Source organism: Alosa sapidissima, chromosome 11 (genome assembly GCF_018492685.1).
Source record: "Alosa sapidissima isolate fAloSap1 chromosome 11, fAloSap1.pri, whole genome shotgun sequence".
Taxonomy (NCBI): Eukaryota; Metazoa; Chordata; class Actinopteri; order Clupeiformes; family Clupeidae; genus Alosa; species Alosa sapidissima.
In genome coordinates this window covers 7208825-7236136 of record NC_055967.1, presented here as the reverse complement: position 1 = coordinate 7236136, position 27312 = coordinate 7208825, and the positions used below count along the sequence as shown (strand labels likewise).

Below are 27312 nucleotides of genomic sequence, written 5' to 3'. Positions count from 1 at the left end.
TCTACAAAAAATATTCTGATGTAAGTCTTACCATACTAAATGAATTAACCTTTATAGTAATTAACAGAGCAAGAAGGATTATCTCTTATACCAATATCAGTAGTTTGTTTCTGAGATTTTAGAAAAAAGCACTCAAATAAACATGTATAATATTTGTGCTTTAACTAAATTTAAAAAAGTTACTGAGTAAAGAAGACACAACTATTAGTAAGCTATAAATCACCACATCACTTGCCACATCTCATAGAAGCTTTATTATTAAAAGACTACATTCACAGTTTTGTTTTATTAAATTAAACGATCTAGAGGGCTTAGGTTTATCAGGAAAATGCACACCTGAATTTCCAGGCAAATAAAACAGAGACGCAAGCAGAAATAAGACGTCAGACTTGGGGAAGAGTTTACACACTCGTCTTTATCATGACGACATCAATCTAATTACAAGTTATAAAATATGTAACAAGACAAATGAGAAGCCACATCAGGTCCAAGGCTTTATTCCGGCCCCCACCCCCCCGTCTCCCTTTAATACAAAACTGCTCTGCTGATATGCTGTTCTGACTGGCCGTGGGTAGATCTTGTGAAAGGAGTGGTGACTGTGGTTTTTCTGGAGACTGACAGCACGGAGGTTGTAAATTTCACCCCTTTCACTAGAGCGGGTGTTTAAGGCAAATGTTGCGTGTGTCCTAGTTTAGAGTTCGATCTCTGAGGTTTGTCTTCTTCTCCTCTCCCCCAAGAGAGAGAGTGGACCAGCGGAGCTGGGCGCAGATCACTTGAGAGCGGCAGTCAACTCTGGTACAACCTGTAGTGGTTGGGGGGGGGGGGGGGGGGGCAGGAAAACAAGGTTAAGGTTCAAGTCATCATGTCTGTCTGCAGCATGGAACACAGGTGGTCAGGCGGAGTATAGAATTCTCCGCTGTCCCACAAGATAAAAGTTCAAGTGTGGGAATGACCTCTATGGGGCTCACATGAAACCGCAGTCAGGCTCCCGTTCGCTTCACAGTAAGTGTCCCAATTAATTAAGATTCAAATGCAGCAAGCAGCTTTGATAGCCTAGTGCTACAGGGCTGAAATAACCCACAACCCCGTAGCGTGGGGGTTTGGTGGGAGGTGGTGGTTTTGAGTGCGGTAAAGGCACAAGTTACGGCATCGTGCCATGAGAATCGGCTGGGAAACTTTATCATCACACGATTATGTGACCACCAGGATCAGTTTACCGAGACGAGGAAGAGGAGAAAGCCAATCCATATTAATCAGCTATCTGAGGAGTGATCACATGTAATCCGATAACGGGCAGGTCACAGCTCTGCTGCAATTGGCTATCATTACCAATCACTTTCATGAACTTTACTCAAACACCTGGGCCTGCGATGGCTGCCCAGCGCTGCTGAATAAAACATAAGGGACAGGACAAACAAGGGCAAATAGAGGCGGCTACTCTTACAGGCCCCAACCACCCACCGCAGGTAGAGGCCAGCAGCCTGGCACCACGTGCCTCCGTGCCACCCCCAACACGGCAGGAGTTGGCTGAGCGTGTAAAGGGTTTTGGTTAACGATGCCAGCAGCCAGCCCGGGTGAAAACCAACACCGAGTCGCTCATGTTAAACGATCACTTACTCTTAGGGTCAAAATGAAGTGGTCTTTTTTTTATCTCTCCGTCTCTCCTTCATGTTCTTTTTCTCCCATCCTCCTGCTTGCTCTCTCCTCTCCCCTCCCCCCATCTCTCCCTCTCTCCCCTTCTCTCTCTCCATTTCTTTCTCCCTCGCTCAAGAGTAGTCTGCAGTGCTGCCCCAACTCTCCACTGATTAATTCAGGACCTCAATAATTTAACAGACACACATTTCCATTAGGTGGAATAATGCATCGTGCAAAATTTATCAGGGAAATACTGAACATAGTATTCTATTATTTTTATGCCCATGCCTCTGGAACCTGCCCGAGCCTGCTGGCCAGGAGACCGCTATGAGAAGTTCTTTCAGCCATTTGGGCCTGATGGATGGGTCTGGGTTGAGGAAGGGGTGTTATTAATTCAGGGCATGTTTGAGGTAGACTGCTGTTGCCCAAAATGGTTTTTATAGATCTACGGTGAAGAAGAGAAAAAAGAGAGAGAGAGAGAGAGAGAGAGAGAGAGAGAGAGAGAGAGAGAGAGAGAGAGAGAGAGAGAGAGAGAGAGAGAGAGAGAGAGAGAGAGAGAGAGAGAGAGAGAGAGAGAGAGAGAGAGAGAGAGAGAGAGAGAGAGAGAGAGAGAGAGAGAGAGAGAGAGAGACGCTCCGCAGGCACAGATTGCTCACCTTGAAGAGATCAGCGACCAGGCCGTAGTCAGCCACCTGGAAAATGGGTGCCTCCGGGTCCTTGTTGATGGCTACAATGGTCTGGAAAAAGAGGGAGAGGAGAAAAACAGAAACTTCACACTTCTGTAAGACAACCGTGGACACAAGAGTACAGGGCGCAGTGTGCAATGAAAGTAGTGAAGCCATTCAAAAAATGGAGAGAAAAAAAAAATGAGAGGGGAGATGAGACAAGCCAACAACCAACCAACAGAAGAGAACTTGGAGAAGACAATGACTTGGGTTGTGCAGTGGAGGGGGCAACAGAACTCGATCTTACAAGAACTATACAGTTACACTAAGAGGATGGGAAGCAGTCGGAGTTTATGGAAACATATGGCCGAGCCGGTAAGTGAATCTCGGGGACCACTCTTCAGAGGTGAACAGTCTGATGGATTGTGATGGCATAAAACAGTCTGTGGCTGAGGCAGGGTTAAGGAGAAAACGCAGATGAATTATACATTGTCTCACACACACACACACACGGCACTCTACTGCCGTTCCTTTCCTTCAGTTTGTTTCTCGTGGGCACAGTGAGGAAGGAGCGCACAGTGCAGCGCCGCGCATGGCCACAGAGAGAGAGAGACCGTTGGCAAGGCGACAGCAGGAGCTTTTTTCTTTGCCAGATGAAGATTTCCGCTTTCAGTGCAGTTCGGAAGGGTTGGGGCAGTGATGCATTCTTCCCCCCCCATCCCCCCCCCCCCCCCAAAACAACACTGAAATGTGTCAGTTTAATATATAAATAAATAGATAAAACAACAAAAACTTTGTCACATTCACCAAATATTTCAGATTGCAGTCTGTAGAAAGATTTTAGAAACAAATTGATTTCTGGTCTTACCTTGCTGTCCTTCATTCCAGCCAGATGTTGGATAGCTCCTGAGATACCCACAGCAATGTACAGCTCCTAAGACAGAAGCAAAGCAAACCTTAAATGAATAGTCCACATTAAACCAACACGTTTTCTTGACGCTTTTTAAGACATCTGAAAAATCTCTCTCAATTGAACCTAATTTAACCCAAATAAAAGTAATTCCAGCGCCGGTCGTAATCTGGTTATATCGCAAATTGAGTTTTAAAAGCCTCGCTTAATGAGTCACTTGAGCGACCTAATTAAAGATGATTCAGGACCGTGTTGAGAACTGCCTTAATTGCTTGGTGCCTGAGGCAACATTATGGCAGCTACAAAATGTGCCAGGGTTCAATTAGCAAGGTTTAGCCTCTCGTTCCTCCTCTCCCCTCATGTAGATGTGGACGGGGAGCAAAACGAGAGCTGCTCCACTGAATCAGTGTTTCTCCTCGGCCGGATCTCATCCGTGGCAAATGTGCTTTGCACCTACAGTAGTCATTTAATAGCAAAGGCTTGCTGGAAACACCCAGGAGAGAGCTACAGGAGACGGATGTCTCCTTCCCTCACCTCCTGCCTGCCTGCCACAGACGGGATTAAAAACTCATGGGCAGGTTTCCTAGAGGAGAAAGGTTCAGATGGGTTTCTGTGGGATGACAATGAGGTTTACCGTGTGCTGCATCTCTAATCATGTAGCATTCGAGCCCAGCCCAGCCTTGATTTCCTGTCTGGGCACCAGCTCCCATACCCACTGGTTGTGGTACGAAGAATGCTTCACCTTTACTGTGAAAGCTGGCTGAAAAGCATGCCTACTGCACCCTCTAAAAGACTGATCTGATGTTGCATGATAGTCATGTGATGAACTGGAGATGTGCCAGCTATCCATCGATAATGCAACTTCCGAAAAACTGCAGTGATTCACATTTAACATTGATACCATCATAAACGGCTGTCGTGCTTTTTCAAAGAGGGAAAGGACAGTGAGACGAGCCAGCGAAAAGGTAGGTCAAGTCGAGGGGTAACCGTCAAGCAATCCCCCCCCTGCCCCCCGACACTTTCCTGCACCCTGCCCCACCAACCCAATCCACACACTTGAGTGCACAGCAAACAAGCACCAATGGGAGTGTTGACGGCGTTTCCAAAGGACTCGAGGTCAGCCAGGCCACGCAATTAGTTCAAAAGAGAAGCGCTTGGTGCGAGACTCCCCTCCTTCTCCCCACAGCTTTACTCCTCTATCACCCAGCCAGCCCCCGTCCCCCCCACCAACTTCTCTTTCCCTTCCCCCTTGGGAGGCAGCACATCAGTAGCTCTCTGCTTAATGCACTTCCATATGAATATTTCAGTGCTGTTTAATGTGACTGCGCGGCCTCCGAGGAGCAGAGCATCAATTTGTGAACACGAGTCTGCCCGAGCCTAAAAGCTAGGCCTGGTACTACAGCAGAGCTGCAGAGCCATGCGCTTGCCGCCACCACCGTCGTCAGTCTAACGGGGCTGTGCTTCATCTTGAGGGAAATGCAATGCTGAGCTGAAGGAAAAGGAAAAAAGAGAGAGAGAAGGAAGAGAGGGAAATTGTGGCACGCCATACATGGTGGCCTGGTCCACGTTGATCTCTTCAAATCATGAAGCAAGACAGGCTGAAACAGTAGGAGCTGGTCTGTTGGAGCAAACGCGAGATCCTGAGTAACTTTTTCCGTGCTCCACCATATGTAGCCGACCTACCCACTGCCCCACTCGTAAAAAAAGGTCATATACGTAACTCGAGATTCCACGGCAGTTGCGTGCTCATATTCCAGAGGTGTGAATAACAAATTCCATACAAGTGGACAGATTGGGCCTCCAGAAGGACAGCCATTGTTCACCTCAATAGGGGGTATGGGGGGGTGGCAGGGGACTGAGGGGTGGTTGACACAAATAACCACAGATAACATTACAACAACCTATCCATAACATTCCCAAGCTGTTGTCCAAATGTGGACAATGCGCGCATCCATCCTTCAGCTGGAACCCCCCTCCCCCCACCCTAAAATCAGCTTACATTACAAAGAGGAGAAATGCTCCAGACGGGAGTGTTGCCTTTACAACAGATAGATACTCATGAAATAATTCACTGCCTGCTGGGAGGTGATAATTACCAAAGAAGATTTTCAGGAAAATGGGGGCAGAGCTTTCAGCTAAAGCAGCCATCAACAAAATACACCCCAACCCCAAAACATTCTCTGATCTAATCATTTCATTAAATTAAATTGAATGAAGTCTTACCAAATGATGTTCATAGCAACACACCTTGGATCCACTTATTATGTGTTTTAGGGGGCATTTTGACTACCGGATGGAAACTTATTTTTTATTTGGGAGGCATTTTTCTTGCCTACCGGGTGGAATCTTGGTTTTCATTTCTGAAAACAACTCCAAAATGAGAACCATAAAACTTTTTCCAATTTGCAAAAATTTCCAAATGTATTACAGACTACATATCCATGATAATCCATATGTTATTTTTGTCATGAAATTAGTGGGACAACACAATATAGCATAAAATTCAACTAGACTTACATCTCTCAAAGTCAAGAAAGTAAAGAAAAAAAATATTTACCAAACATTGTATATTTTTAGAATGATTAAGATAGTTAATAAATTAATATTACAATAATAAAAAAATCAGGTCACAGACATTAAAAGACACTGCAGTTCAGTTTGATTTCATAGTGGTGGTGGTTGTTTTTGCATACACATGAATGCACAGCAGCCCCACACGTGACAGCTTGTCAAAACATTTAAGAGACGCTTGGGTTTGGGCTAAATTGCCTGGTTTTAGCTCTGGGCAGACAATCGGGGCAGTCGGTGCACTAATGGGTCCTGGTAAATCATTTAGGACCTCCAATGTGCCATTAACTGCATTTCAGCAGGTCTGGGCGGCCCTAATGTGTGGATAATGACAGCAGGGAGGTCCCACTTGAAGTGGATAATGGAAAATTAACCTTTTCTAAGGGCAACAAGGATCCATCTTTATCGGACCCTCCCACCACCAAAGATAAAAATAAATAAATAAATTAAAAAAAAGGAAACGTGTTGTTTGCTTTGAACTGGAGGACATTTATTAGTGACTCAAGACAAAGCAGATTGATTTTGAAGGATAACCAGAGCTGATAACCTTCCAAAGGAATCACTCTCTTCTCATTACAGCTAAAGCATTTTGAGATGTCCTCTCCTCCTCAATTACATGTGGGGCAGAGATATGCACAAAAAGGTGTGTGTGTGTGTGTTGGGGCAATAGAAAGATAGACTTTATAAGTAGTGTAAGGGTGTGTATGCGTGCACACGGATGGATGCGTGTGTGTGTGTGTGTGTGTGTGTGCGCGTGTGATTTACCGGGGCCACGATCTTTCCGGTCTGTCCAACCTGCATGTCGTTGGGGACATATCCTGCATCCACTGCCGCTCTGGAGGCTCCCACTGTGGGCAGATCAGCTGGTTAAAGGACCTCCACACCAAACAATCAGCATTAAGCTCACAACTGCATACATTAGTTTATGCACAGCTTGCTATCTAGATACATACACTAAAGATTCTAGTCTTAAAAAGAAACAAGTCTGTTTCTACTTGTACTTAGCTTGTCAGCTCAAACAATTTATTACTGTCTGTATATCAACATAATGAAGTACAATTACAGTCATATATACTGTAACTTAGCAGAAACGAAAATAAAACAAAGAAACACTCTCAAAGACATTAAGTGGATACAGTCCGTCTTACAATGTAAATTACTATTAATTTGATAGTATATAAATGCACTCTAAAATGAATATATCATAGCAGTTTAAATGTTTTTTCAATTGCACATGACCAATGCAGTTTATTTCTTTCTGAACTTCCTGATCTATCAGGGTTCAGTGAGAAGTATAAGTAATTGATCTGAGAGGAAGTACCTGCGGCATTGAGTTTGTCAGCAAGGTCGTAGAGCAGCTTGAAGTTGTCCCCACTCTTCAGACCTCTACCTGTTATGAGCAAAGAATGACACACGCCGATCAGGTTACAGTTTGACACGAGTAGGGTTCCATTCAGATCAATAAGGCCTGGCAATCTCCAGAAATTGATTTATGCTTTCCTGATCAGATTGGTCATATGTCAATATGACACACACACGTCAGATCCATTTTCAAATGTAATGAGATTTTCTTTTCATTTGATACAATGGCTAAATGAATAACCAAACACCCAGACAGGCATTCAATTCATATAAACATAAAATACTGACATATCATCAATGGCACACTGAAATAAAGTGAAGACAACAAATCCAAAAACTGTAAGCAATTCTAAGTGGCAATTTTAACATTATTTCAATCAGATCTTCTCCCAGAGTTCACCATACTGCTGACTAGCAGCATTTTATTAAAACTCTTTACATACACTCTATTACTCAAGTATTGGAACTACCTACAATGTCATATTTCTCAACTTCTATAAAATGTACAATATATACAAATGAAATATCTGATTTTTGCATACAGCACTAGTTTAGTAATAGACTCCTCGACCAGGTAGATACAGCATATTTGTTGGTTTGCATGTATTCATTTTTTTTTATTTTGTCCTGGGACTATTGATAAAGGGAGCTCCCACCTCCTGAGACGACCACTTTGGCACTGGTGAGCTCCGGGCGATCGCTCTTGGTCAGATTCTGCTCCAGCCACTCGGACACTCCGACAGGAGAGCCCGAAGACACTGCAAAAACATCAGACAAAAACACAGCAGGACCATCAAAGGAGCCAATAAAACCTAGACCCTCACAGACATGTACAGGTCTTAAAAGTTCTCTGTTGACTTTGACTTTACAATCTAGTAAAAACAACTTTTAAACAAGCCAGTCTATTAAATCCTACAGGCCTGGGTCATGTATATACCTAGCATACTCAGTTTTGAATTCAAAGCACCTAAGCTGAGAAAAACAATCTAACGCCAGATTCAGACACTTGCATTTCGCTAACGCTTGCCAGTGGATTTACCAGACATTCGGAGGGGTGTACTATACAGTCTATGGTGTGCATGAGTCACCGCAGTTAGCTGGCAGGTAGTGGAGGATAGTTAGCTTGCTAACTTGCTACGGTTAAATAGATTGCTCACAACATTTCAGAGGTGTTTTGTGGTTACAATGAGGGCTACAGGGACTATTTCTCGCTAACTTTTACAAAATCCAAGCATTTAAAAGCCAAATAAATTATGTTCATATCCAAATATGTCTGTCTTGAACAATCTACTGAACTCTGTGTGATCTTTGTTGATGTTGAGAGCTGTCCGTGCTCATTTGCATAACAGTAATTTGATTGGCTGGCGCCTGCATTGGTGCAGCAAAAGTCGGAAATGTTGCCACTTTTTGTCGGAGACAATGGGAGCAACGCTGACCCTAGATTCACATGCTCGCGTTGCGTTGACGTACGATGTATTGCAACATCAGATGCAAGTCAAATTTGTAGTTTCTTATGTCTCATTCCATCGAACTACAGATCCGCTACCCGATCTGACAAACTTACATAGTGCAGTTATAGCTGATAGAGGGCTGCGAAGCGAATGCAGAAGTGCAGTTCACCCTGTTAGGAGTTGATGAACCACTGAAACGATTTTGGAAACATTATTTTAAGGTACAAAAAAACTCTTTGGTGTTGCTTTAAGGAGTCTTATCAAGACAAATTTACTCAACGCACTGGCAGAAAAATTAGCTTGTTTTCAGAATGAGATGTGTTAAATTAAGTCTAATGATTTCACGAGAAAGCTCTAAGGAAGTCTCTTTATACTGAAAACAATACCAACTAATTTTTTTTTCATCTTGAAATAAGATTAACTAGATGTACCGCATAGCGGTACAAAATATGACCGCCGCTCAGTCCTGTACATCCGTTCCGCGAAAATAAATCACACTTCAATTTGTCTCCATATTTTACTCCATCCCCCACTCTTGAAACTTTTGTGTATGCTTGTTTGGCATGCCTGAGTGTGTGTGTGCGGCTGCACAGAAAGTAGCCTACTGGTGCTGAAAAGGTGAATAGATTGTAGAATAGCCAAAGAAGATGTAGCATTGTTATAAAACCTTTAAAATCTCTAAACAATCACAAGTAGGGCAGTTCATCACAGTTCATCCATTGCAACTGGATTGATGAAAGGTCACTTACACCTGTAGGCTACATTGTATTTGGGAAAAGCAAAAGGTATCAGCATAATGTTATTTTTTTTAATTTTTTTTTATGTATTTATAAACAAAAACATCTCTGTCAGTTCCATGCCGTTTTCAACAGCTATCAAAAACAAAGGTCATTTTTGGATGGATGGATTTTTTGTGAATGTTTCTTCTTCTACATAAGATTTTAGTCATCTTTAGTTCATGTAATACTTTATTGTCAATGCACAAATTAAGTAACAGTAGTCTGAAACGTTATTGTTAATGCACAAATTAAGTAACAGTAGCCTAGTCTGAAACGAAATGCTGTTTTACATCTAACCAGTGGTGCAAATAACTGACATGGTCCAAATGGGCCTTGATGAAATGCGTCGCTAGACTGTTCATACACATTTTAACGGGCCAAAGTTGAAGAGCTTTTGTCCGTTATTGTTAGTGCAAATATAGGCTGATTCATGTTCCCTTGCATTGTTTAACTGAGGTCCATGGCTAGTCTGGCTTTCATCAGACCAAGCTCAATCTTTTAAGAAATCAAAAAATAAATAGCGGGCAGATCAGGCTGGGTTCACCCAGCCTAGTCCATAGGCACCCGATATTGTTTAATTTTCCGATTGAGATATACACGCTCTGGCTATTCTAAATGCAAAAATGCATCAGGGAGTTATGACAAAACGGTAACTAACAAACTAGATCCTAATAGAAAGCTGTTAGCTTCCCTAAGCTACAGGTAGGATTATAAGGTAGGCCTATTTACAACATAAATTGTCAATAGGCTATGCTGGCGACACAAATAAAATCTCCTTTGGAAACCAATGGCTTACGCCTTACAGTATCAAGCGGACTTAAACTGTCATATCGTGGCGAAAAGTTGTAATAACATTCACGCAGCTCCATGAGTCAAGGAAAGCGCGAATGAAGTAGCCACTTCTAAATGGGACCCACTACACAGTAGCTTAAGGTGTGTTGCTAAAGCAGCCATAATGAAATGAAGGTGTCATTGTTTGGATACTTCACACACACGTGCTTTTTAATTTCACAGACTACAACTACCAAGCTGTAATCAAAGCACATCGATTCCCCTCTCACACCCTGCACGCACTTAAAACAAAATAAACAGGCGTCTCCGTCTCACGCATGTATAGGCAAAACTGTATCAGACCGGTGTAACGTTGGTAAATCTTCCATTGCACAGAATGATTTTGTAGCACGTGCAATAAATGACAGTCGAAAGATACAAACAGTGCTGCTATACATTTGCTTGGTATAACCGCATTTATAGTTTTCTACAAATGCAATAAATCAAATGCCTCCATCACTCAACCAACGCTAACGGTAACATTACCTAGGTCCTTATTGATATTACAAGATTAACGTACCTGCAGTAAAAACCAAGCATGTCCGATAAACATCCTCAGATTTATCTCGGCTTCAAGAAGAAATGGGAATTACACTTCATGTGAACATCGTCCTATCCTTATTAGATGTTCGCTGCGGTAAATTACAGTCCTTGTATGAAGCGTCCATTGTTTCTTCCAATCCACTTTTAACTTCCAACAAAATTACGTCTCACTGCAACGATGCGCCATCTAGTGGACAAACGACTACTTCTCGCCAATACTGAAAATGCAGCCATGATGATGATGAATATTTATTTTGGCTTTCTTTTAATCCTACTGATTTTCATTTTTTACCGGGGGGGGCAAATCACAAATGAGTGATTATGAGCCAGGTTGATGTGGGCCCTTGAGACCAACATACCATAAAAGATTCACAGAGAACTGTGTCTGCCCTACCCTCCTTTCGGGGGGTCCAGTCCAGCGGGGGGGCTGCAGATGAAAACGAAAAATGACGGTTCCATGCTATCCATGTGGGGGTACATGCCCACCAAGTTTTGTGTACCCCGGTCTTTCAGTGTCCCGGGAATCCTTGTTGGTGTACGTCACTAAATGTACACATAAATTATTTTATTGTAAGGCCCCCCATGAACGAAAGTACACAAAACTTGGCATGCATTCAGAGGGTGTCATAATGATCCTACACTTTTAATTTCGTGTAGTTTTGACCTTGTCAGCCAGAGATATTGAGATGAAAACACCTAATTTTTTGCTTTTTAATTTTTAACTAGGTGGTGCTATACATGAAATAAGTGGTAATGGGATGGGTTGACATGCCCCCTTAAGACCAACATACAAAAAAAAGGTGGACCTCCTAGGCCCTACGGTTCTCGAGATATTCACAGAAAACTGTCTCCGGCCACCTACAGGCCAGTTGGTGTATAGTAACATAAATTAATTTATTGTGTGGCCCCCCCATGAACGGAATTCCACAAAACTTGGCGTGCATACAGAGGGTGTCATAATGATCCTACACTTCCAATTTCGTGCAGTTTTGACTATGTTAGGTCACAGATACCTTCAATTACACCACCTCATTTTTACTTTTTTGTGTTTAACTAGGTGGCGCTATACATGAAATAAGTGGTAATGGGATGGGTTGACATGCCCCCTTAAGACCAACATACAAAAAAAAGGTGGACCTCCTAGGCCCTACGGTTCTCGAGATATTCACAGAAAACTGTCTCCGGCCACCTACAGGCCAGTTGGTGTATAGTAACATAAATTAATTTATTGTGTGGCCCCCCCATGAACGGAATTCCACAAAACTTGGCGTGCATACAGAGGGTGTCATAATGATCCTACACTTCCAATTTCGTGCAGTTTTGACTATGTTAGGTCACAGATACCTTCAATTACACCACCTCATTTTTACTTTTTTGTGTTTAACTAGGTGGCGCTATACATGAAATGAGTGATTATGGAATAGGTTGACATGGCCCCTTGAGATCAACATACAAAAAAAAAATGGTCCTCCTAAACCCTACGGTTTTCGAGATATTCACAGAAAACTGTGTCTGCCCTACCCTCCTTTCGGGGGGTCCAATTCAGCGGGGGGGCTACAGATCAAAACGAAAAACGATGGTTCCATGCTATCCATGTGGGGTTACATGTCCACCAAGTTTCGTGTACCACGGGCTTTCAGTGTCCCGGGAATCATTGACGGAAATTTGGGCATGCGAAAAAGAAAAAAAATAAAATAAAAAAAAAAAAAAAAAAAAATCTGACTAAACCTATATGACCGCCGCTTCGCTGCGCGGCGGTCATAATAACACTTGGTTAGATTTCGTTAGATAAGCAGTTTCTGAACCATATGCCTTGAAGCATAACCAGAATTTGATTGGCTGGTGCCTTGCGTTGCTGTCCGTTGGTGCAGCAAAAGTTGAATATTTCTCAACTTTTTGACAGAGGCTCGGGAGGAAAGCAGCAATATGGAATCACAATTCACTTGGGCAACGGATGACATAAGCCCATGTAAAGTGAACGAGACGCGTCTCCAGCAATGCATTCAATGCAAGCGTGTGTAGGCACGGTAAGCAACGACAATACACTTCGACAACGGATGACGTAAGCCCAAGCACTGTGAATGTGAAGCATGTCCCGTCAAGCGGAACCATCTGAGAGCAACGGCATCGCTGCTGCAGTGTGAAGGGCGTGATCAGACAGACACTGTTTGCTGCTTGCACAACACGTGGCACACCAAGCTGCCATTTTTTTGTTGAAAACTACTGTAGAAAAGCAGTTCGCTGGATTTTTGTTGTTGTTGTTGCTAGGCAACCACAGACTCAACTGTCCTTAATGATTAAACTAAAGATTACATGACTGAATGAAGATCATGAAAATAATATACAACTTTCTCACTAGAAATGTTATCAAAACATATTTTAACACCAAAACTAATAAAAACGCAAATTACGCCAGGCGCTTTTCTGCTAGGAGTTGAACTCCTTAGAGAGGCACCCTTTGGGCATATAAGCAGTATGCAAAACATTTACTGCCAATACAAATTAAAAGAAAAAAAGACGCGTCTCACTGCAAAAACAGCATCCTGTGTGATTGCGCCCTAAGGGGTGATTCAACCTCAGAGGAGTTTGAATCACTCCCAAGGTCGTGACGGTGTTGGAATCAGAACTTATGATTTTTATATTCATAAGTAGTTTATGTCCTGATGTTTCTGTTATGTGTTCGGAGACATATGAGATGAATGTTTTTATTTAATTCTGTTCCTGTACTGTCCCTCTGTATATCTGTGTGTGATTATGTGTTTAGAGATAAGGGGAATATTATGATTTTTCAGTGATTCTCCACTCAGACAGTAGCTATTTACTCTGGCCAGTAGTGTTAATTTCGTCAGACGAGACGAGAGGAAAAATGTTAGTCAACAACCTTTTTTTCCATGACTAAGACGAGACGATGACGAGACTGCACTAATGTCTTGAAACACTGACTAAGACTATCTTAAGATGCATTATTGTTGACGAAAAAAGACGAGACTAAAATGTTTTGCTTGAAATAAAAACTAAGATAAAATTTCTCTTCCATTTTCGTCTACAAAATGAGAAGACAGAATAGCTGTTACCTTTTCAAAATATTACGAATGAGTTCATGGTTCATGCGCAGCAGCTTTCCTGTAGGCTAGTCTACGTGCTGTTGCTGCAACCCTGTGGCTGCAGCAGGAAACTACATGGAACAAAAACACCGGAGATTTCTGCCAGAGTTAGGCTTTATGCCACAATGCTACATACCCAGAAGTTGAAGCTTCTCTCATATACAAATTAACATCCCCCAGAAAGTCCATACGAAAAGTTTCAGCAAGTAATGTCAACTATTTAACTAGTTACACTGATGATGCAAAGTTTGCTAGCAAGTAAGCTAATATGGAAAGTTCGCTAGCAAGTTAGCTAAGATTGAGAGTTTGTGTTGCATTTGGGCGCATATCGCCATCTAGCGTGGCGGAGTAAAACATTCATACTTTGGTCCAAGACAGTGTTTCTCAAACTTTTTCAGATGAAGGACCACTTAACTAATCAATAAAAAAGAAACGCACGGACCACCTAGCTAAAAAGAAAAAAAATTGACCTAGCAGTATATTAGCCTACACAATAGCCTACTCACTGAACCACCTTGCTTATTGTCTTTGCACTTTGTTTAATTGTGTCAGAGGATTCATATGATTTAAACTGGCATATCTGACATAGACAGTGTTGTAGAACAGTTTGAATTTACATACAAGTTGGTTCAATATTGCAAACAACTCATCTATATTATATTTTACCACGTCTGCTCGTGGACCACTTGGGATAGCTTGCGGACACTGAAACACTGGTCTATGAAGATCATGACAGTGGTCCAGTCAAATCTTTTACTGTCTATGGCCAAATCCCAGCCGAGCTATAACTGTAGCTCGACTTACCTGTGCATGTACTGACTGACAAAAAAAATCAGAATGAGTAATTATAACAGTCGAGTAGCCCTGTGGACACATAATATTGTTGGAAAATTGAGATGTGTGAAACACTATTTGACTTAAATGGTAATCAGAAATAATTTGTTATAAAAAAATACTAAAATGTTTTGACTAAAACTAAGATAGCTTTAGTTTTCTTTTGACTGAAACTAGACTAAAATGACGAGACTTTTAGTTGACTAAAACTTGACTAACAAAAATGATATTTGAATGACTAAATATGACAAAGACTAAAAAGGACATTTCGTCACAAGACTAAGACTAAGACTAAATTAAAAATAGGTGACAAAATTAACACTACTGGCCAGGTTGGCACTAATCAGAGTCTCATTAAGTGTTGTCTACATAAAATGGGATTACCAACACCATCTCCCCTCAACCTGGAAGGGTACTTAAACCCTAACTATTTCCCTGTCTAGTTAGAGCAGCTGGTAGATTTTTATGCAAAGTCATGCTGTCTCTCCTTTGCGCATCATTGTAAATAAATCTCAGTTCCTGATATTTTCCTACCATTGGTCTGACTGGGTTTTCATTCATCTGTGGTATCAAAATTACCGCCAGTTGGCATGTAAATGACTCATTACCCAGCAGCTCACCTTCCTCGGACGTTGCATTGCCTCCCACCGTCTCTGCAGCCTCGAATGATGTTCCTCTGACCGTCAGGACCTTAACACTTTCGTTACACTTCACTGTACTGAGGGCATTCCCTGCACACAAAACACAACTATTGAGTATTTGCCTTATAATATGGGAGAACAGCAAAAGAAAGTTGAATGACGTGATTCAAAATACCCAGCTCCCTGCTCAATAATAAAGTGAAGAAGGAAATGTTTAGATTTTACTTCTGAGCTATGCATAAATGGCATATAATGTGCTAAAACATAAAATGAAAAATGGCAACAGTATATGCCTCCAATCAATAATGAATAAAAATTATGGTGATGTGAGGCTAGAATGATTTGTACTTCCCAGTGCAAATGCATTCAAACAAGGTTTCACAGAAAGCCCAGGCTGACTCATATTTCTTCCTACAGTCCAACATGCTTGCCAAAAAATAAGTAGTTAATATCATTTGGAGCTATTTATAATTCATGTATTTTTATAAATTTGATGGGAGGAAGAGGCTTTGGGGACATCATTATTGCTTAGGTATAGGAAAAAGCCACTGAGCCCTTGGGCTTACCAATAAAACAATCGTGAGAGCTCAAGTTTGGGCTCAGTGCAGGCGGTGTAACTCACAGGCATATGCATGGATTTACTGCATGTTGATCTCATTGAAGCATGAGAACATCTAGTGAAATGCACCAGAAATCTACTTTGCACTGAAAAAAAAACAACGAACAGCAGCATAGTTTTTCTTTATTTTTTTAAGTCAATCCCAAATCCATGTTTGCAGAGGAGAGGACTGGTTGTTTGAGTGGGATATACAACATCTGTGGCCATTAGACAAAAAAAAAATCTCCCTAAAGGTACTGTACTGTATATTTTCATTCAGATGTCAAATTCATGACAACTTCCAGTTTTACCAGATATACCAAGTTTCACACATGATGGCAGATTCACACTAATGCTTGCTCTGCCTCTACAAAACTTTAATCTGCAAGAGATAACCTAGGAGACCTAATCTAACCTAAGGTTACCTAAGAGACTATATGCTGCTGTATGCATAAACAGTGCAGACACACTGCATCTTTGTCTAACCATTGCATCATGTGATGCCTGCTTCAAACCAGTTAGAGCTTGGAATGAGTTGGCGCTAAACAAATATTGCGAAACAAAATCTGGATTTCTTTTCATAACCATTGCACAAGTGACCAGCGCTAAAAAGACATGAAGGTTATAGCTTTCTTTTTGTTTGCTTTTGTTACCTGCGTAGATGGTCCTCACAAAGGTGTCTGGGGACTTGATCTCAATGATGTCAGAGATAGGAGCAACATCAAGCTTGGCAGCTACTCTGGGAAGAAGGTTCTGAAAACAACCACAAACGTCCTCAGTTAAAATCCTCTGAGGCAAACTGCTCCAAACATAGACATTACGGTCCTAAAATTCTCACGAATATTCACAAAAAACAACCACCCCCTATACACACTCACCCATCACAAAAGCACAAATACATTACCACCAACAATTACAACCAAGAAAACAAACAATATACTGAACACGCTTTCTAAACAACCAAAAAAGGTTTTGTGCATCTCAAAGTGTCCATACATCATAGTAAATAAGGATGCATTGAGAAGTTAATAATATTGTGTAATGACATTACACCCAGCCCTGTGCCCTGAAAAGCATTTAAGTGAGAAAGGTCCAAATGGCAGTAATCTAAGAATTTGAACTACCAATAAATATGAAACCGAACCCATTGGTCTGAGACCCTTCACTTAAGCTGTGTCTTATCCGTAGGGGGAAATTTAGACCAATCTCTGTTTGGTCAGAGGCTGTTCAACACGAGATACTGATTTAATGCACTTACAATTCAATTTAAATACCATTAGATCCACAATCTGACAGTTTGTCTCTGGAAAGACAGATTACAGAGTGAATTGTGCATCACTATATGCAGACATCAGCCTCAGAGGGCTGGGGCAGACAGTGGAAAGTGGAAAAAGAAACTGAATTAATTTCACTTCACAGCAGAAGCAACTGGTGGAAGCAAAGGCTTTTCCATTTGATTAAAAGGTCCTGCTCGAGCCAATGGAAAAAGTTGACGGCTCATAAACTTTGTGACTTCTTCAAGTGGTGCAGTAACTAATGTTTATGATGATCTAGCCCTCTAAATAAAACTCTAAGAGAAAATACCCTTATTAATAAATATTTAAATGGCATTTGCCCAACTAGTGCAATATCTCAGGGGCTACTGTATTGGTAGCAGAGAAGTGCAGCTTACCACTAATACAAAGACACTATACCTGGTATAGCTGCATGACTAAACAGAATGCATATTTTCATAGTGCAATTCATACACAGATTATTGATGACAGATTAAGAGCAATTGGAGCAAGAAGAAATATTTTCCAATCATTCAAGTGTTGCACGATGTAATATAGGAAGAGACCCAGCATCCCACCTGGCCTCAAACCCAAATGCACGGGGTAAGAAAACAGCCCCCAAACCAAAGAGTCAGGTTTTTCACCCATAGCTAGAAACAGAGTGTCAAGGGACAACAAATCTGATTTGTTTGAAAAGGAAATTGATAAGGAAGTAGGCTACAATACTATCTTACTTTTCCAAAGGCAGAGGCACCTGCACAGATGTGTGTGAAACTGAACTGCTTTTGGGTTGCCAGGATCAGTGGGGTCAACTCCTCTGAAATATTACAGAGACACATGTTATCATCTGCACACACTGTTAAACAGTAAATCACAACAATACTGCGTGCTATTTAAAATGTTTCAATTTAATGAAGTTTTTTTTTTTTTTTTAAATCACACAATTGCTGAATCATGAGAGCATATACCAGTATGTTCCTTCTGCATGGCTAAATATTACATACCAGGTAATCCTCCTTTATACGTATCATGCTGAGCCACCAAAACTTTCGTCACACCCTTGACTTTGGAAATTTGTTCAGCAACCTGCAAAACAAAACACTTTTGAGACTGGAATTGCTGTTCAACAAACCAGGAATCTGAGAGTTTATCATTTGCACAATTCAATTAACTGACTGACTGACTGATTGATGCATAATTGACTGACTGGTCATCTGAGATGAGGCTAGTGGATGTCCTGCCAATAGCATGCTGCAATAGCATGTGTCAGAAAATAATCATGGAATCAGTTTACTAGATCAAGAAATCCTTTTAGACAAATCTAAAAAACATTTAAACTTCAGTTCAACAAACCGTACCTTTGCACAATTTGTTCCAGCAACCAAGCAGGACACTTCCCCACCAAGTTTGCTGGCAGCTGTGATGGCGTTCAGGGTAATGGGTGTCAGAGTGTCATTGTTGTGCTCTGCAACGACCAGCGTACTCTGGAATCGCTGGATAAGACCAGTCTAGGGGAAAGGTCGAACAGTTAGCCTAGCTAATGTCAGTAGGTACACTCCAACGTTAACTCCTAAGCGTGTGAGCGAAACCTAATAATCGAAGTTCAGACAACGTTAACCCGAACTATTACCGAGCAACATAGGCGAACACAACCAGACTACACTGCCCAAGTCCTGAATACGTCTTGTTCTGACTGGTTCCAGCTAAGTTAACGATAGCTAGCAGCTACTCCAACAAGACTCATGTTAGTTAAGATATGGGACAGCTGAGTAAGCAGCTGTTTAGCTTACTGGGGCCAGTATCGTTACTTGTCAATTCTTGTGAATACAGATTACTATGATTCCTTGAAGCATAACTATTCAACCACTGATCAGCGTTGTCCTAAGCTTGCAACGGGTCAAAAATGACAAGGGAAATGTGCCAAGTTACGAAACCGATTTCTCCGTCTTGTTTACAGTGCTGGCTTGTAGGCTAACGTTATACTTGTAGGTTAGCTTAGTTATAACGTTGTCTACTTGTCATATGGTAACTTACACGTCACCAAACGTTATTAAACTACAACCTAACTTACGGCAACTATAAATGCTACAGCTCTGCTCTACATAACATTAACTGAAATTACTTGTTGACCTTAAACTGAGGGTGACAAGCTCACGTTAGTTAGCAGGTGTTAGCTTTGAGAGTAACGTTAGCAAGCAACATCTCGCTAAGTTAGGGTAATTGGGAATGCAGGTTAATTCATTCAAACTCCAAAGTACCGCTTAACATTAATGAGAAGTAACCCAGAAATATGGCTAGCTACAAGAACCGTTAATCACCTAAGGCATTAGCTCATCTGATGTAAATGTCAAGACACTGTTCGCTAACGTTGCCTAGCGTTAGCTAACCTACTATCTAAACACTGCAATGTATAGGATTATATTTCCAATACTGTCACGACTGCGCAATGTCGTAGCCTGAATACATTAACGTTAATGTAACTTACCAACTGCCTCAAATGTGTTTTGTTCAACGTTCTCAGCATGCTGACCTGTTATGTTGACAACCCAGTTGCCCTTTCCTGCTGTTCAGTAACCCTTGAACAAAATTACAAGTTTTGTAATAAAGGGGCGTTTCTCATTGCCGGAGCGTGGATATTCGTCACTTCCTGTACGGACCGTGGGCCGATTTGGGTGACTCGAATAAAGTTGAATAGGCCTACACTTTATTTTAGACATTATAGTAATGGTTTGGAACGGTTGATCAATATATCCTGTGAATATTTACTGTTGCTTTAAAGCAGAAGTAGGCTATAATGACAGGCAGGCAGCTCTCAGGCCTATGATAAAAAAAATAGTCAACAGAGCAACAGTCTGAATTTGATGAAACCTGTGTTAGGCCTATTGTCAAAATGATCGAGCATGTCTTAGGCCTACCAATGATGCTATACTATTGCGCAGATAAACTCAGTTTTTAATTATTTTGCGTAAGAAAAAATCTTATTTTCTGTAGAATAATGTCAAAAACAAATATCCGTAGCAGCCCAATTTACACTATTTTCTTAAAGCCATATTTGCAATATATTTCCCGTTAAATTAGGGTATAGGCTGACATATTAAGCTTCGTAGGCTACTCGAAAATGAAGCCTACATTTAGTTAGGTAAATTTGGCTAAATGAAGAATTCCATAGGTCTAAAAGTGTCGCTGTCCTCTATGTCAGTGAGAAAATGTAGGCTATGAAATAAATTCTTAGAGGCCCATCTGAGATTAGGCTATAGGCAAACTAAACTAGGCTAAAGATAGGCCAAAATAATAATTATAATACAAAAAACCCTTCTAATTCTGTTCAGGAGGATGAGCATTAATGTGTAGCCTGTTATTTTTGAGGGGCCAAGCCATGGGCTAAGCATATCCCGTTTTTTATTGTGTAATAGCCAACCGCAAGATATGGGCTATTTTATTTGATCAAGAATTTGACATAGAATAGCCTAGGTTAGACAATATTGAAAACGGACTGTGGCAGTTGCATGCCTGGATACTGAATAGCCTAGGTTATGTTGCGATGGAAAAAGTAGAGAGCAAAAAAATACATAAAATCAACGAAACCTTATCGAACAGGAATTCTAAACTGCTGACCAGTCTTATAGACCACAGCCTCTGCAAGTTTAGAAGCCAAATTTAATTTAGCGGCGGGTGAGGGTCAATGTCACTGTCAGAGGTGAGGTTCGACGCATGTGACTGAGCGTACAATATTCAGCGTTGGGTTTTAATTGGTCGCGCTACAGACTGTTAAGAAAAAAGTCTGCTTTGCGCGTTTCTCTGCATTTGATTTACAGAATACTCCTGTTGTTTCTTGCCCCATCCTTATCCTGTTGTGACAAACAGGATATATTCTATGGTTGACCACAGTAAAACTTCGAAACCGAAAGCCTGGTAATTTGGACGTGCACTTCAGCATTTAAAATTTTCCACTTAGAAAAAAGTATTACGGTACTCTCATCTCTTTCCAACTTGATGGTCACAATGAACCTAAAAAGTGACGTATTGGGCTGTTTCTTTAAGGTTCTTTGAAGTATTTTTGCAAGTTTAAGCTAAAACAAGTTTAGGCTATAAGGGAAATGCTGCTGACTGAATCTTCAACTTCAACATGTAGGTTAATTGCATAGCGAAATGTACATGATAAACAGACAAGACAAGACAAGACAAGACAAGGAAATGTATTGTCACATGCATATATGTCATATATGGTGTCAGCCTATTTGTGCATTTATGGGGGGGGGGGGGGCAGAAACCTTGAGCAGATCCACGGCTCAAGGGGCTAACAGATGTACATGATAAATTATAATCTGACTAGTCTTTGTGTACAGTTTTGTGAAAATGTTATGGGATGAAAATGTTTGAACCACATCATGCAGAACGTTTCCTACTCTGATTTCCAAGCGTACTTACAAGCCTTTGCCAGAAGGGGGCTCCAGGTCAGAGCATAATGATGTTAAAAAGATATTGCATGGATGCGCCTCATGAGTTAGACTATGTCGCAAATACTTTTAGTAGGCTACATAATGCTCAAGAGGCGCTTGCACTCAGTTTAAATTTCACGACGCGTGGTGTAGCCTATGCCTTTGTAGTCCTGTTTTTTCGAATAGAAACAATTGACATCTGAAGGAAATAATTGACATCTGACAGACTGTCCCGTCTAGGCAACAGAATACCTACCCTAGGCAGAGGAGGTGGTTCGAGAAATAGCCTAGGTCGTCGAAATTCTTTGAAATTTGCTTTAACAAAGGTAGCTTGTAGATGGAATGAATGTTTGTCTGTTGTCATTTCCTCGGCAAAAAGCCCATACAGTACTGCCTAGCCTAACCTCTTCAGCCCCTTTAGCGTAGCCTATTCGGGTCCAAGTTTTCGTGTGACGTCAGGCTGCGTGTCGGACGTCGCTCTTCCCACTAGGCTTCTCGCTGCTGGGGTAGAAGTTATTAGTCAGCCAAGGACGGGACAGTTTCCCACTCCATTTCTTCATCTATCGCCCTCTGCGCAATCCCTCCTGTATGGTGGACATTCTTCTCCATTCTTCTTTCTTGGGTGATATGGGGGATCATTCCAAAAGTAAGTCCTGTCTCTTTTCTATAACTTGCCTACAGAAATGTGAACGTCGTTTGTGTTTTAAACAAGTGATTGCTTTATTGTTCATTTGTTAAATATCCTAACCATAGAACTAATCAAATCCATTTACAGTGTAGCAATAGCCTATGCAGACGGCCTGAATGCAGATATTGTAGAGGTGCAAAACACATTTATACCTTAAGCCTATATTCCAGTCTCAATTCATATGGTTTAACGGTAGGCTATAGCCTATGCGAGAACAACTGAACCCTGAAACAAACTAAGAAAGAAAGAAAGAAAGAAAGAAAGAAACAGCGCAGAGAGACCCATAAAAATGGCATGACCTGACAAATATGGATACATTGACCCAAACTGGAAAATATGTGTGTGCGCCTTCAAATGCATACCCTAGGATGTCAGTGACAGTGTCAGGGGTTAGGATGTGCAGGTGGTAATAGGCCTATTAATGTGTGCATTCCACAGAGAAGTCCGGAATCGCAATGTGTGTCGGCTGTGGAAGTCAGATCCATGACCAGTACATCCTAAGAGTCTCCCCAGACCTCGAGTGGCATGCAGCCTGCCTGAAGTGCGCGGAATGCAGCCAGTACCTGGATGAGACATGCACTTGCTTCGTTCGAGATGGCAAGACCTACTGCAAACGAGATTACGTAAGGTAGGAGTTTTCTTACCTTTTTCAAAAAAATGTGATTTCAGAGCTTTGGAATTTAGAAAAAAGGCCCTCTCAAATGCAGAGTTTTCGAGATTAATGAAAATAAAGAAATGGGCATTAATGTCATTCGAACGTAGTGAACCAAGAACGAACGTGTCCTGTGGCAAAACAAAGACACAATTCGGGGCAAATTGTTAAGCCCCTATATCCAAATAAAACAAATAGGCTATTTTAATTTATTTAGACTCGATCAACCAACATAACTTGCTAAATCATTGCTATTCAGTGTTGTTTTCTTAATTCACAATCAATAACGGTCTGTATTTTAAATATTGCCCAACTATGAAATATTAGGAATTTACCTTGATCCTACATTTATCTTCTTCCAGGTTGTTCGGGATTAAGTGCGCAAAATGTAACATCGGCTTTTGCAGCAGCGATTTAGTCATGAGAGCTCGGGACAATGTTTATCACATGGAGTGTTTCAGATGCTCCGTGTGTAGTAGACATCTCCTCCCCGGAGATGAGTTCTCTTTGCGAGACGAGGAACTGCTGTGCCGGGCCGATCATGGCTTACTGATGGACCGCAGCTCAGCAGGAAGTCCCATCAGCCCCGGAAATATTCACTCTAGCAGATCCATTCACTTGACAGGTCAGTACAATAACAACGATAATCTTATAGACTATATAATAATAATAATAATAATAATAATAATAATAATAATAATAATAATGCTTATTGCAGGCTATCCACAACATCATTTAAATAGGCTAAATGGTATAGATAGTGTGTGTTAACATAAGGCCTATTGCTATTCATTTGTAGGATAAGTGTGTGGATAGGCCCTACCAATAACCCATGGCTAGAGCTACCATTGGTTATTTTTCCCTTAGACACAGCCTACACTATATATTGTGATCAACCACTTTAGCCTACATCAAATAACTATTAATAGAAAAATAAATCACTGTGCTCTTAAAATTTATCTGACTGATAGTAAAATAATCGAAAGTAACATTCTTGTAAAAGATAACATGTAACATTTTTTCAGATGACTTTTAGCGTAAATATTTCATGTTTTGGTTTAGCCATAATCTCAAGTTTTAAACCACCGTGTTATTCACTGCAAAACAAAATAGCCACCGTGTAAAGGTATAGGCCTACATGTCTAAATATCTAACATGCAGGCCTAGACGTGTTAAGCATGTATTGCGTTTATCAATTTGTGTCATAATTTATTATTATTTTTATCAGGCTGTATAATGTAAATATAATTTACGGTAAATTGCTTTGAGTAAGCTTAGACTACAAATCCAAACGGTACAAGAGTAGGCCAACAAAGTGTAAAAAATGTAAAGTGGTTTGTTTGTAATAATGTTCTCCTCTACAGAGCCTGTGCCGGTAAGGCAGCCCCCACACCGGAACCACGTTCACAAACAGTCAGAAAAAACCACTCGTGTACGGACAGTGCTGAACGAGAAACAGCTCCACACTCTCCGAACCTGCTACAATGCAAACCCTCGACCGGACGCTTTAATGAAAGAACAGTTGGTGGAGATGACCGGATTGAGCCCACGGGTAATACGAGTGTGGTTCCAAAACAAACGTTGTAAAGACAAGAAGAGGGCCAATCTCATGAAGCAACTTCAACAGCAGCATCACAGTGATAAAACAGTAAGTAGGCTACAAGTTATTCTTGTTCTCCCACCTAACACCGAAAATCAGGCTTTTCTGTTACCAAATGTTCTCGTAACATAAAAACGCACCTTGTGCTTTAGGGTTCGTTTTTGAAATCCATACGAAACATATAGAAAACCATAACAAAATTGAAGTGGCCTAGTGTTAAAAAATAAAATCACACCTCATATAATGATAAAGAAATGTAAGCTGTGTGTGTGTGTGTGAGAGAGAGAGAGAGAGAGAGAGAGAGAGAGAGAGAGAGAGAGAGATAGAGAGAGAGAGAGCCTGCACACGAAAGAGACAGACAGAATATGTCCAAGATTTAGCCAAAGTGTGAGATGTTTCTCCGACATTCTCTTGATTGCATGTTGAGTGCGTAACGTGAAACTCATTTCAGAGTATATCATCACCATGACATATTTTGCTCGATCTCAGGCTTTCTTGCAAATTGATCTTATGCACTTGTTCCTCCAGAATCTGCAGGGCCTAACAGGTACGCCTCTGGTAGCTGGCAGTCCGATCAGACATGACAACACTGTCCAAGGGAATCCAGTCGAAGTACAAACGTATCAGCCACCGTGGAAAGCCTTAAGTGAATTTGCCTTACAAAGTGACCTGGATCAGCCTGCTTTCCAACAACTGGTAAGGGACATACCGGAATGTTATGATTTCACTCCCACATTTTACAGGCCTGTAACCCACATCCATAACAACAGTTACAAAGACACCGTAAATATAACTTTACAAATCTTGATATTACGCATGAATTTCAGTAATGACAAACTATGAGGATGGGAAAGTTTTCTGCTTGTAGTCACAGCCCTGTTTGTAAATCTAAGCATGTTTTAACTCTTAATTTAGATGTTCTAGTTTAATCGAACATCCTACCACATTATGTTAGGAAATATGGAAATCGAAATATGTGGCTATGTGGAAAGCCAGAAACAGTTCTTTCTTAGCCTACTTCATCCGTAAATTGGTGAGCATCGCCAGGATGAAAATGTGGAGATTGTTAGGGATTCTGTGTTAATTCCTCACCTCTCTCTCATATAGGTGTCATTTTCAGAGTCAGGTTCCCTGGGCAATTCGTCAGGCAGCGATGTGACTTCACTGTCGTCGCAGTTACCGGACACTCCGAACAGCATGGTCCCGAGTCCAGTAGAGACGTGAGATCGGGCCCTCACCAGTGGCTTCCGTCCCAGCATGCTCCCGCGCGTCCTGCATGAGAACAGATGACCTCACAACCTCGAAAAAGAAAAAGGATTAATTAAAATGACACCTACACGATGGATCTTAATGTGAAGATACACTTTGCCAAAACTAGGAGAGACTTGCCCGGACGAATTCTAGTTTCCTTACCTCTGGCATCACATCTGATAAAATTTCTATGGATCCATCAAAACCAGAAGATACCCCGAGGAATACAAACAAACGATTTTGATTTGGGTTATGAACCAGACTCCTCTTCTTTTAGTCTGTTTTAACAGTATTCATTAATGGCCATTGTATAGATTTATCAACACGCGAATGATTTTCCTAGTTCTTTGAGGCAGCAGAGACACATATTTGTCCATTGCGCATGATCTCCGCAGATGGTGTAAAACTGACTCTTGTAAAATATTTTATCTTATCGGATGGAAGACTGATTGTTTGAACTTCTCAAGAAAAAAAGTAAGTTATTGTTATTTATTGTCGGGACGTCCGTCCATATCAGAATTAAGAATTGAACTTAATAAACTATGTTAAGTGCTGTTTATGTCTGAAGAACTCTACATGACAAAAATATGGACATCTATATCCAGAAGATATGTTACTCATTTATATGGACAACCTCTGTTTACATCCTCATTACTTTACCGAGAGACAAAAAGACTGTTAATTAACTCCCATATTTCCGTAAACAACATGCCAAAGACCTGGCAAATAGAAGGAGTGGTGAAATAGAATTAAATACTAGTGAATGAGTTATCAGTGTCCATGCTTTGCTTAAGACTGACTTCACAAACAAACAAGGCGCTTTAAAGTGATTTCCCAGGGACATCGATATTCTGTCTTTATAATGGTCTTACCTGCAAAGTGGGTTAGACTCGGTGATTAGCCTATTTCTTTAATTGCTGCTTATGGAAATCATAGAACTGCAGCGATGGGAGATCTGAGTAGGTTAGGTTATTGTATGACATTTCACAATTTCGTAATATTTTCGCTTTATGGTAGCAATTCTAAATCTATGCCCTTATCTGAAGGAAAGGACCTGAAATGTATGTTACAAAATGTCCTATCATTTATCATTTGTCTAGCCTGGTACAGAAATGTCAAGGTTTAATAATAACCAAGGTTTAAATAACCAAGTGTATTTAGTCATCTCTTTTACTAACTCGGATTATTAGACAGAGAGGAAGAGGAGAGGTCCCCTGATAACACAACTCTCGGGCAAATTTACATCTATCCAACAATTTTGTTTTTTACTGGGGATGCATCATGATTTTTAATTTATGAAAACTGTAAAGGAAATTGGACTATTTATTTTATAGTGACTTAAACGTCCATCACCGACCATTTCCATCACATAGAGCAGATATTGACCGGCCCATTGTGCCTATCCTACGAACCTGTTGTGATCAATTCCTTTTTGCTTGTAAAGGCATAAGTCTAGACAGAGGACAAGGATCGGCGGCCTCTTATCT

At 41.0% G+C, this 27312-nt stretch overlaps 2 protein-coding genes across 4 annotated transcripts; one reads left to right on the top strand and one right to left on the bottom strand.

Moving 5' to 3' along the window:
* Positions 1-235: 235 nt before the first annotated feature.
* Positions 236-19825, bottom strand: etfa (electron transfer flavoprotein subunit alpha). The gene is made up of 12 exons (XM_042110754.1): positions 19681-19825; positions 18554-18703; positions 18200-18281; positions 17930-18012; positions 16575-16674; positions 15303-15413; positions 7797-7898; positions 7100-7168; positions 6544-6626; positions 3169-3234; positions 2292-2372; positions 236-802 (listed from the first exon to the last, which is right to left on the bottom strand). The coding sequence occupies exons 1-12, from the start codon at positions 19717-19719 to the stop codon at positions 770-772; spliced, it is 999 nt and encodes a 332-aa protein (XP_041966688.1). The 5' UTR covers positions 19720-19825; the 3' UTR covers positions 236-769.
* A 2261-nt stretch (positions 19826-22086) lies between these two features.
* On the top strand, positions 22087-26473 carry isl2a (ISL LIM homeobox 2a). Of its 3 annotated transcripts, none has more exons than XM_042110579.1 (6): positions 22087-22280; positions 22761-22950; positions 23337-23599; positions 24339-24622; positions 25103-25270; positions 25695-26473. In XM_042110579.1, the coding sequence occupies exons 1-6, from the start codon at positions 22223-22225 to the stop codon at positions 25731-25733; spliced, it is 1002 nt and encodes a 333-aa protein (XP_041966513.1). In that variant the 5' UTR covers positions 22087-22222; the 3' UTR covers positions 25734-26473. The 3 variants fall into 3 exon arrangements, with proteins under 3 accessions (XP_041966513.1, XP_041966512.1, XP_041966514.1); XM_042110578.1 differs by having other exon boundaries at positions 25682-26473; XM_042110580.1 differs by lacking the exon at positions 22087-22280 and having other exon boundaries at positions 22830-22945; positions 25682-26473.
* Positions 26474-27312: the final 839 nt, after the last annotated feature.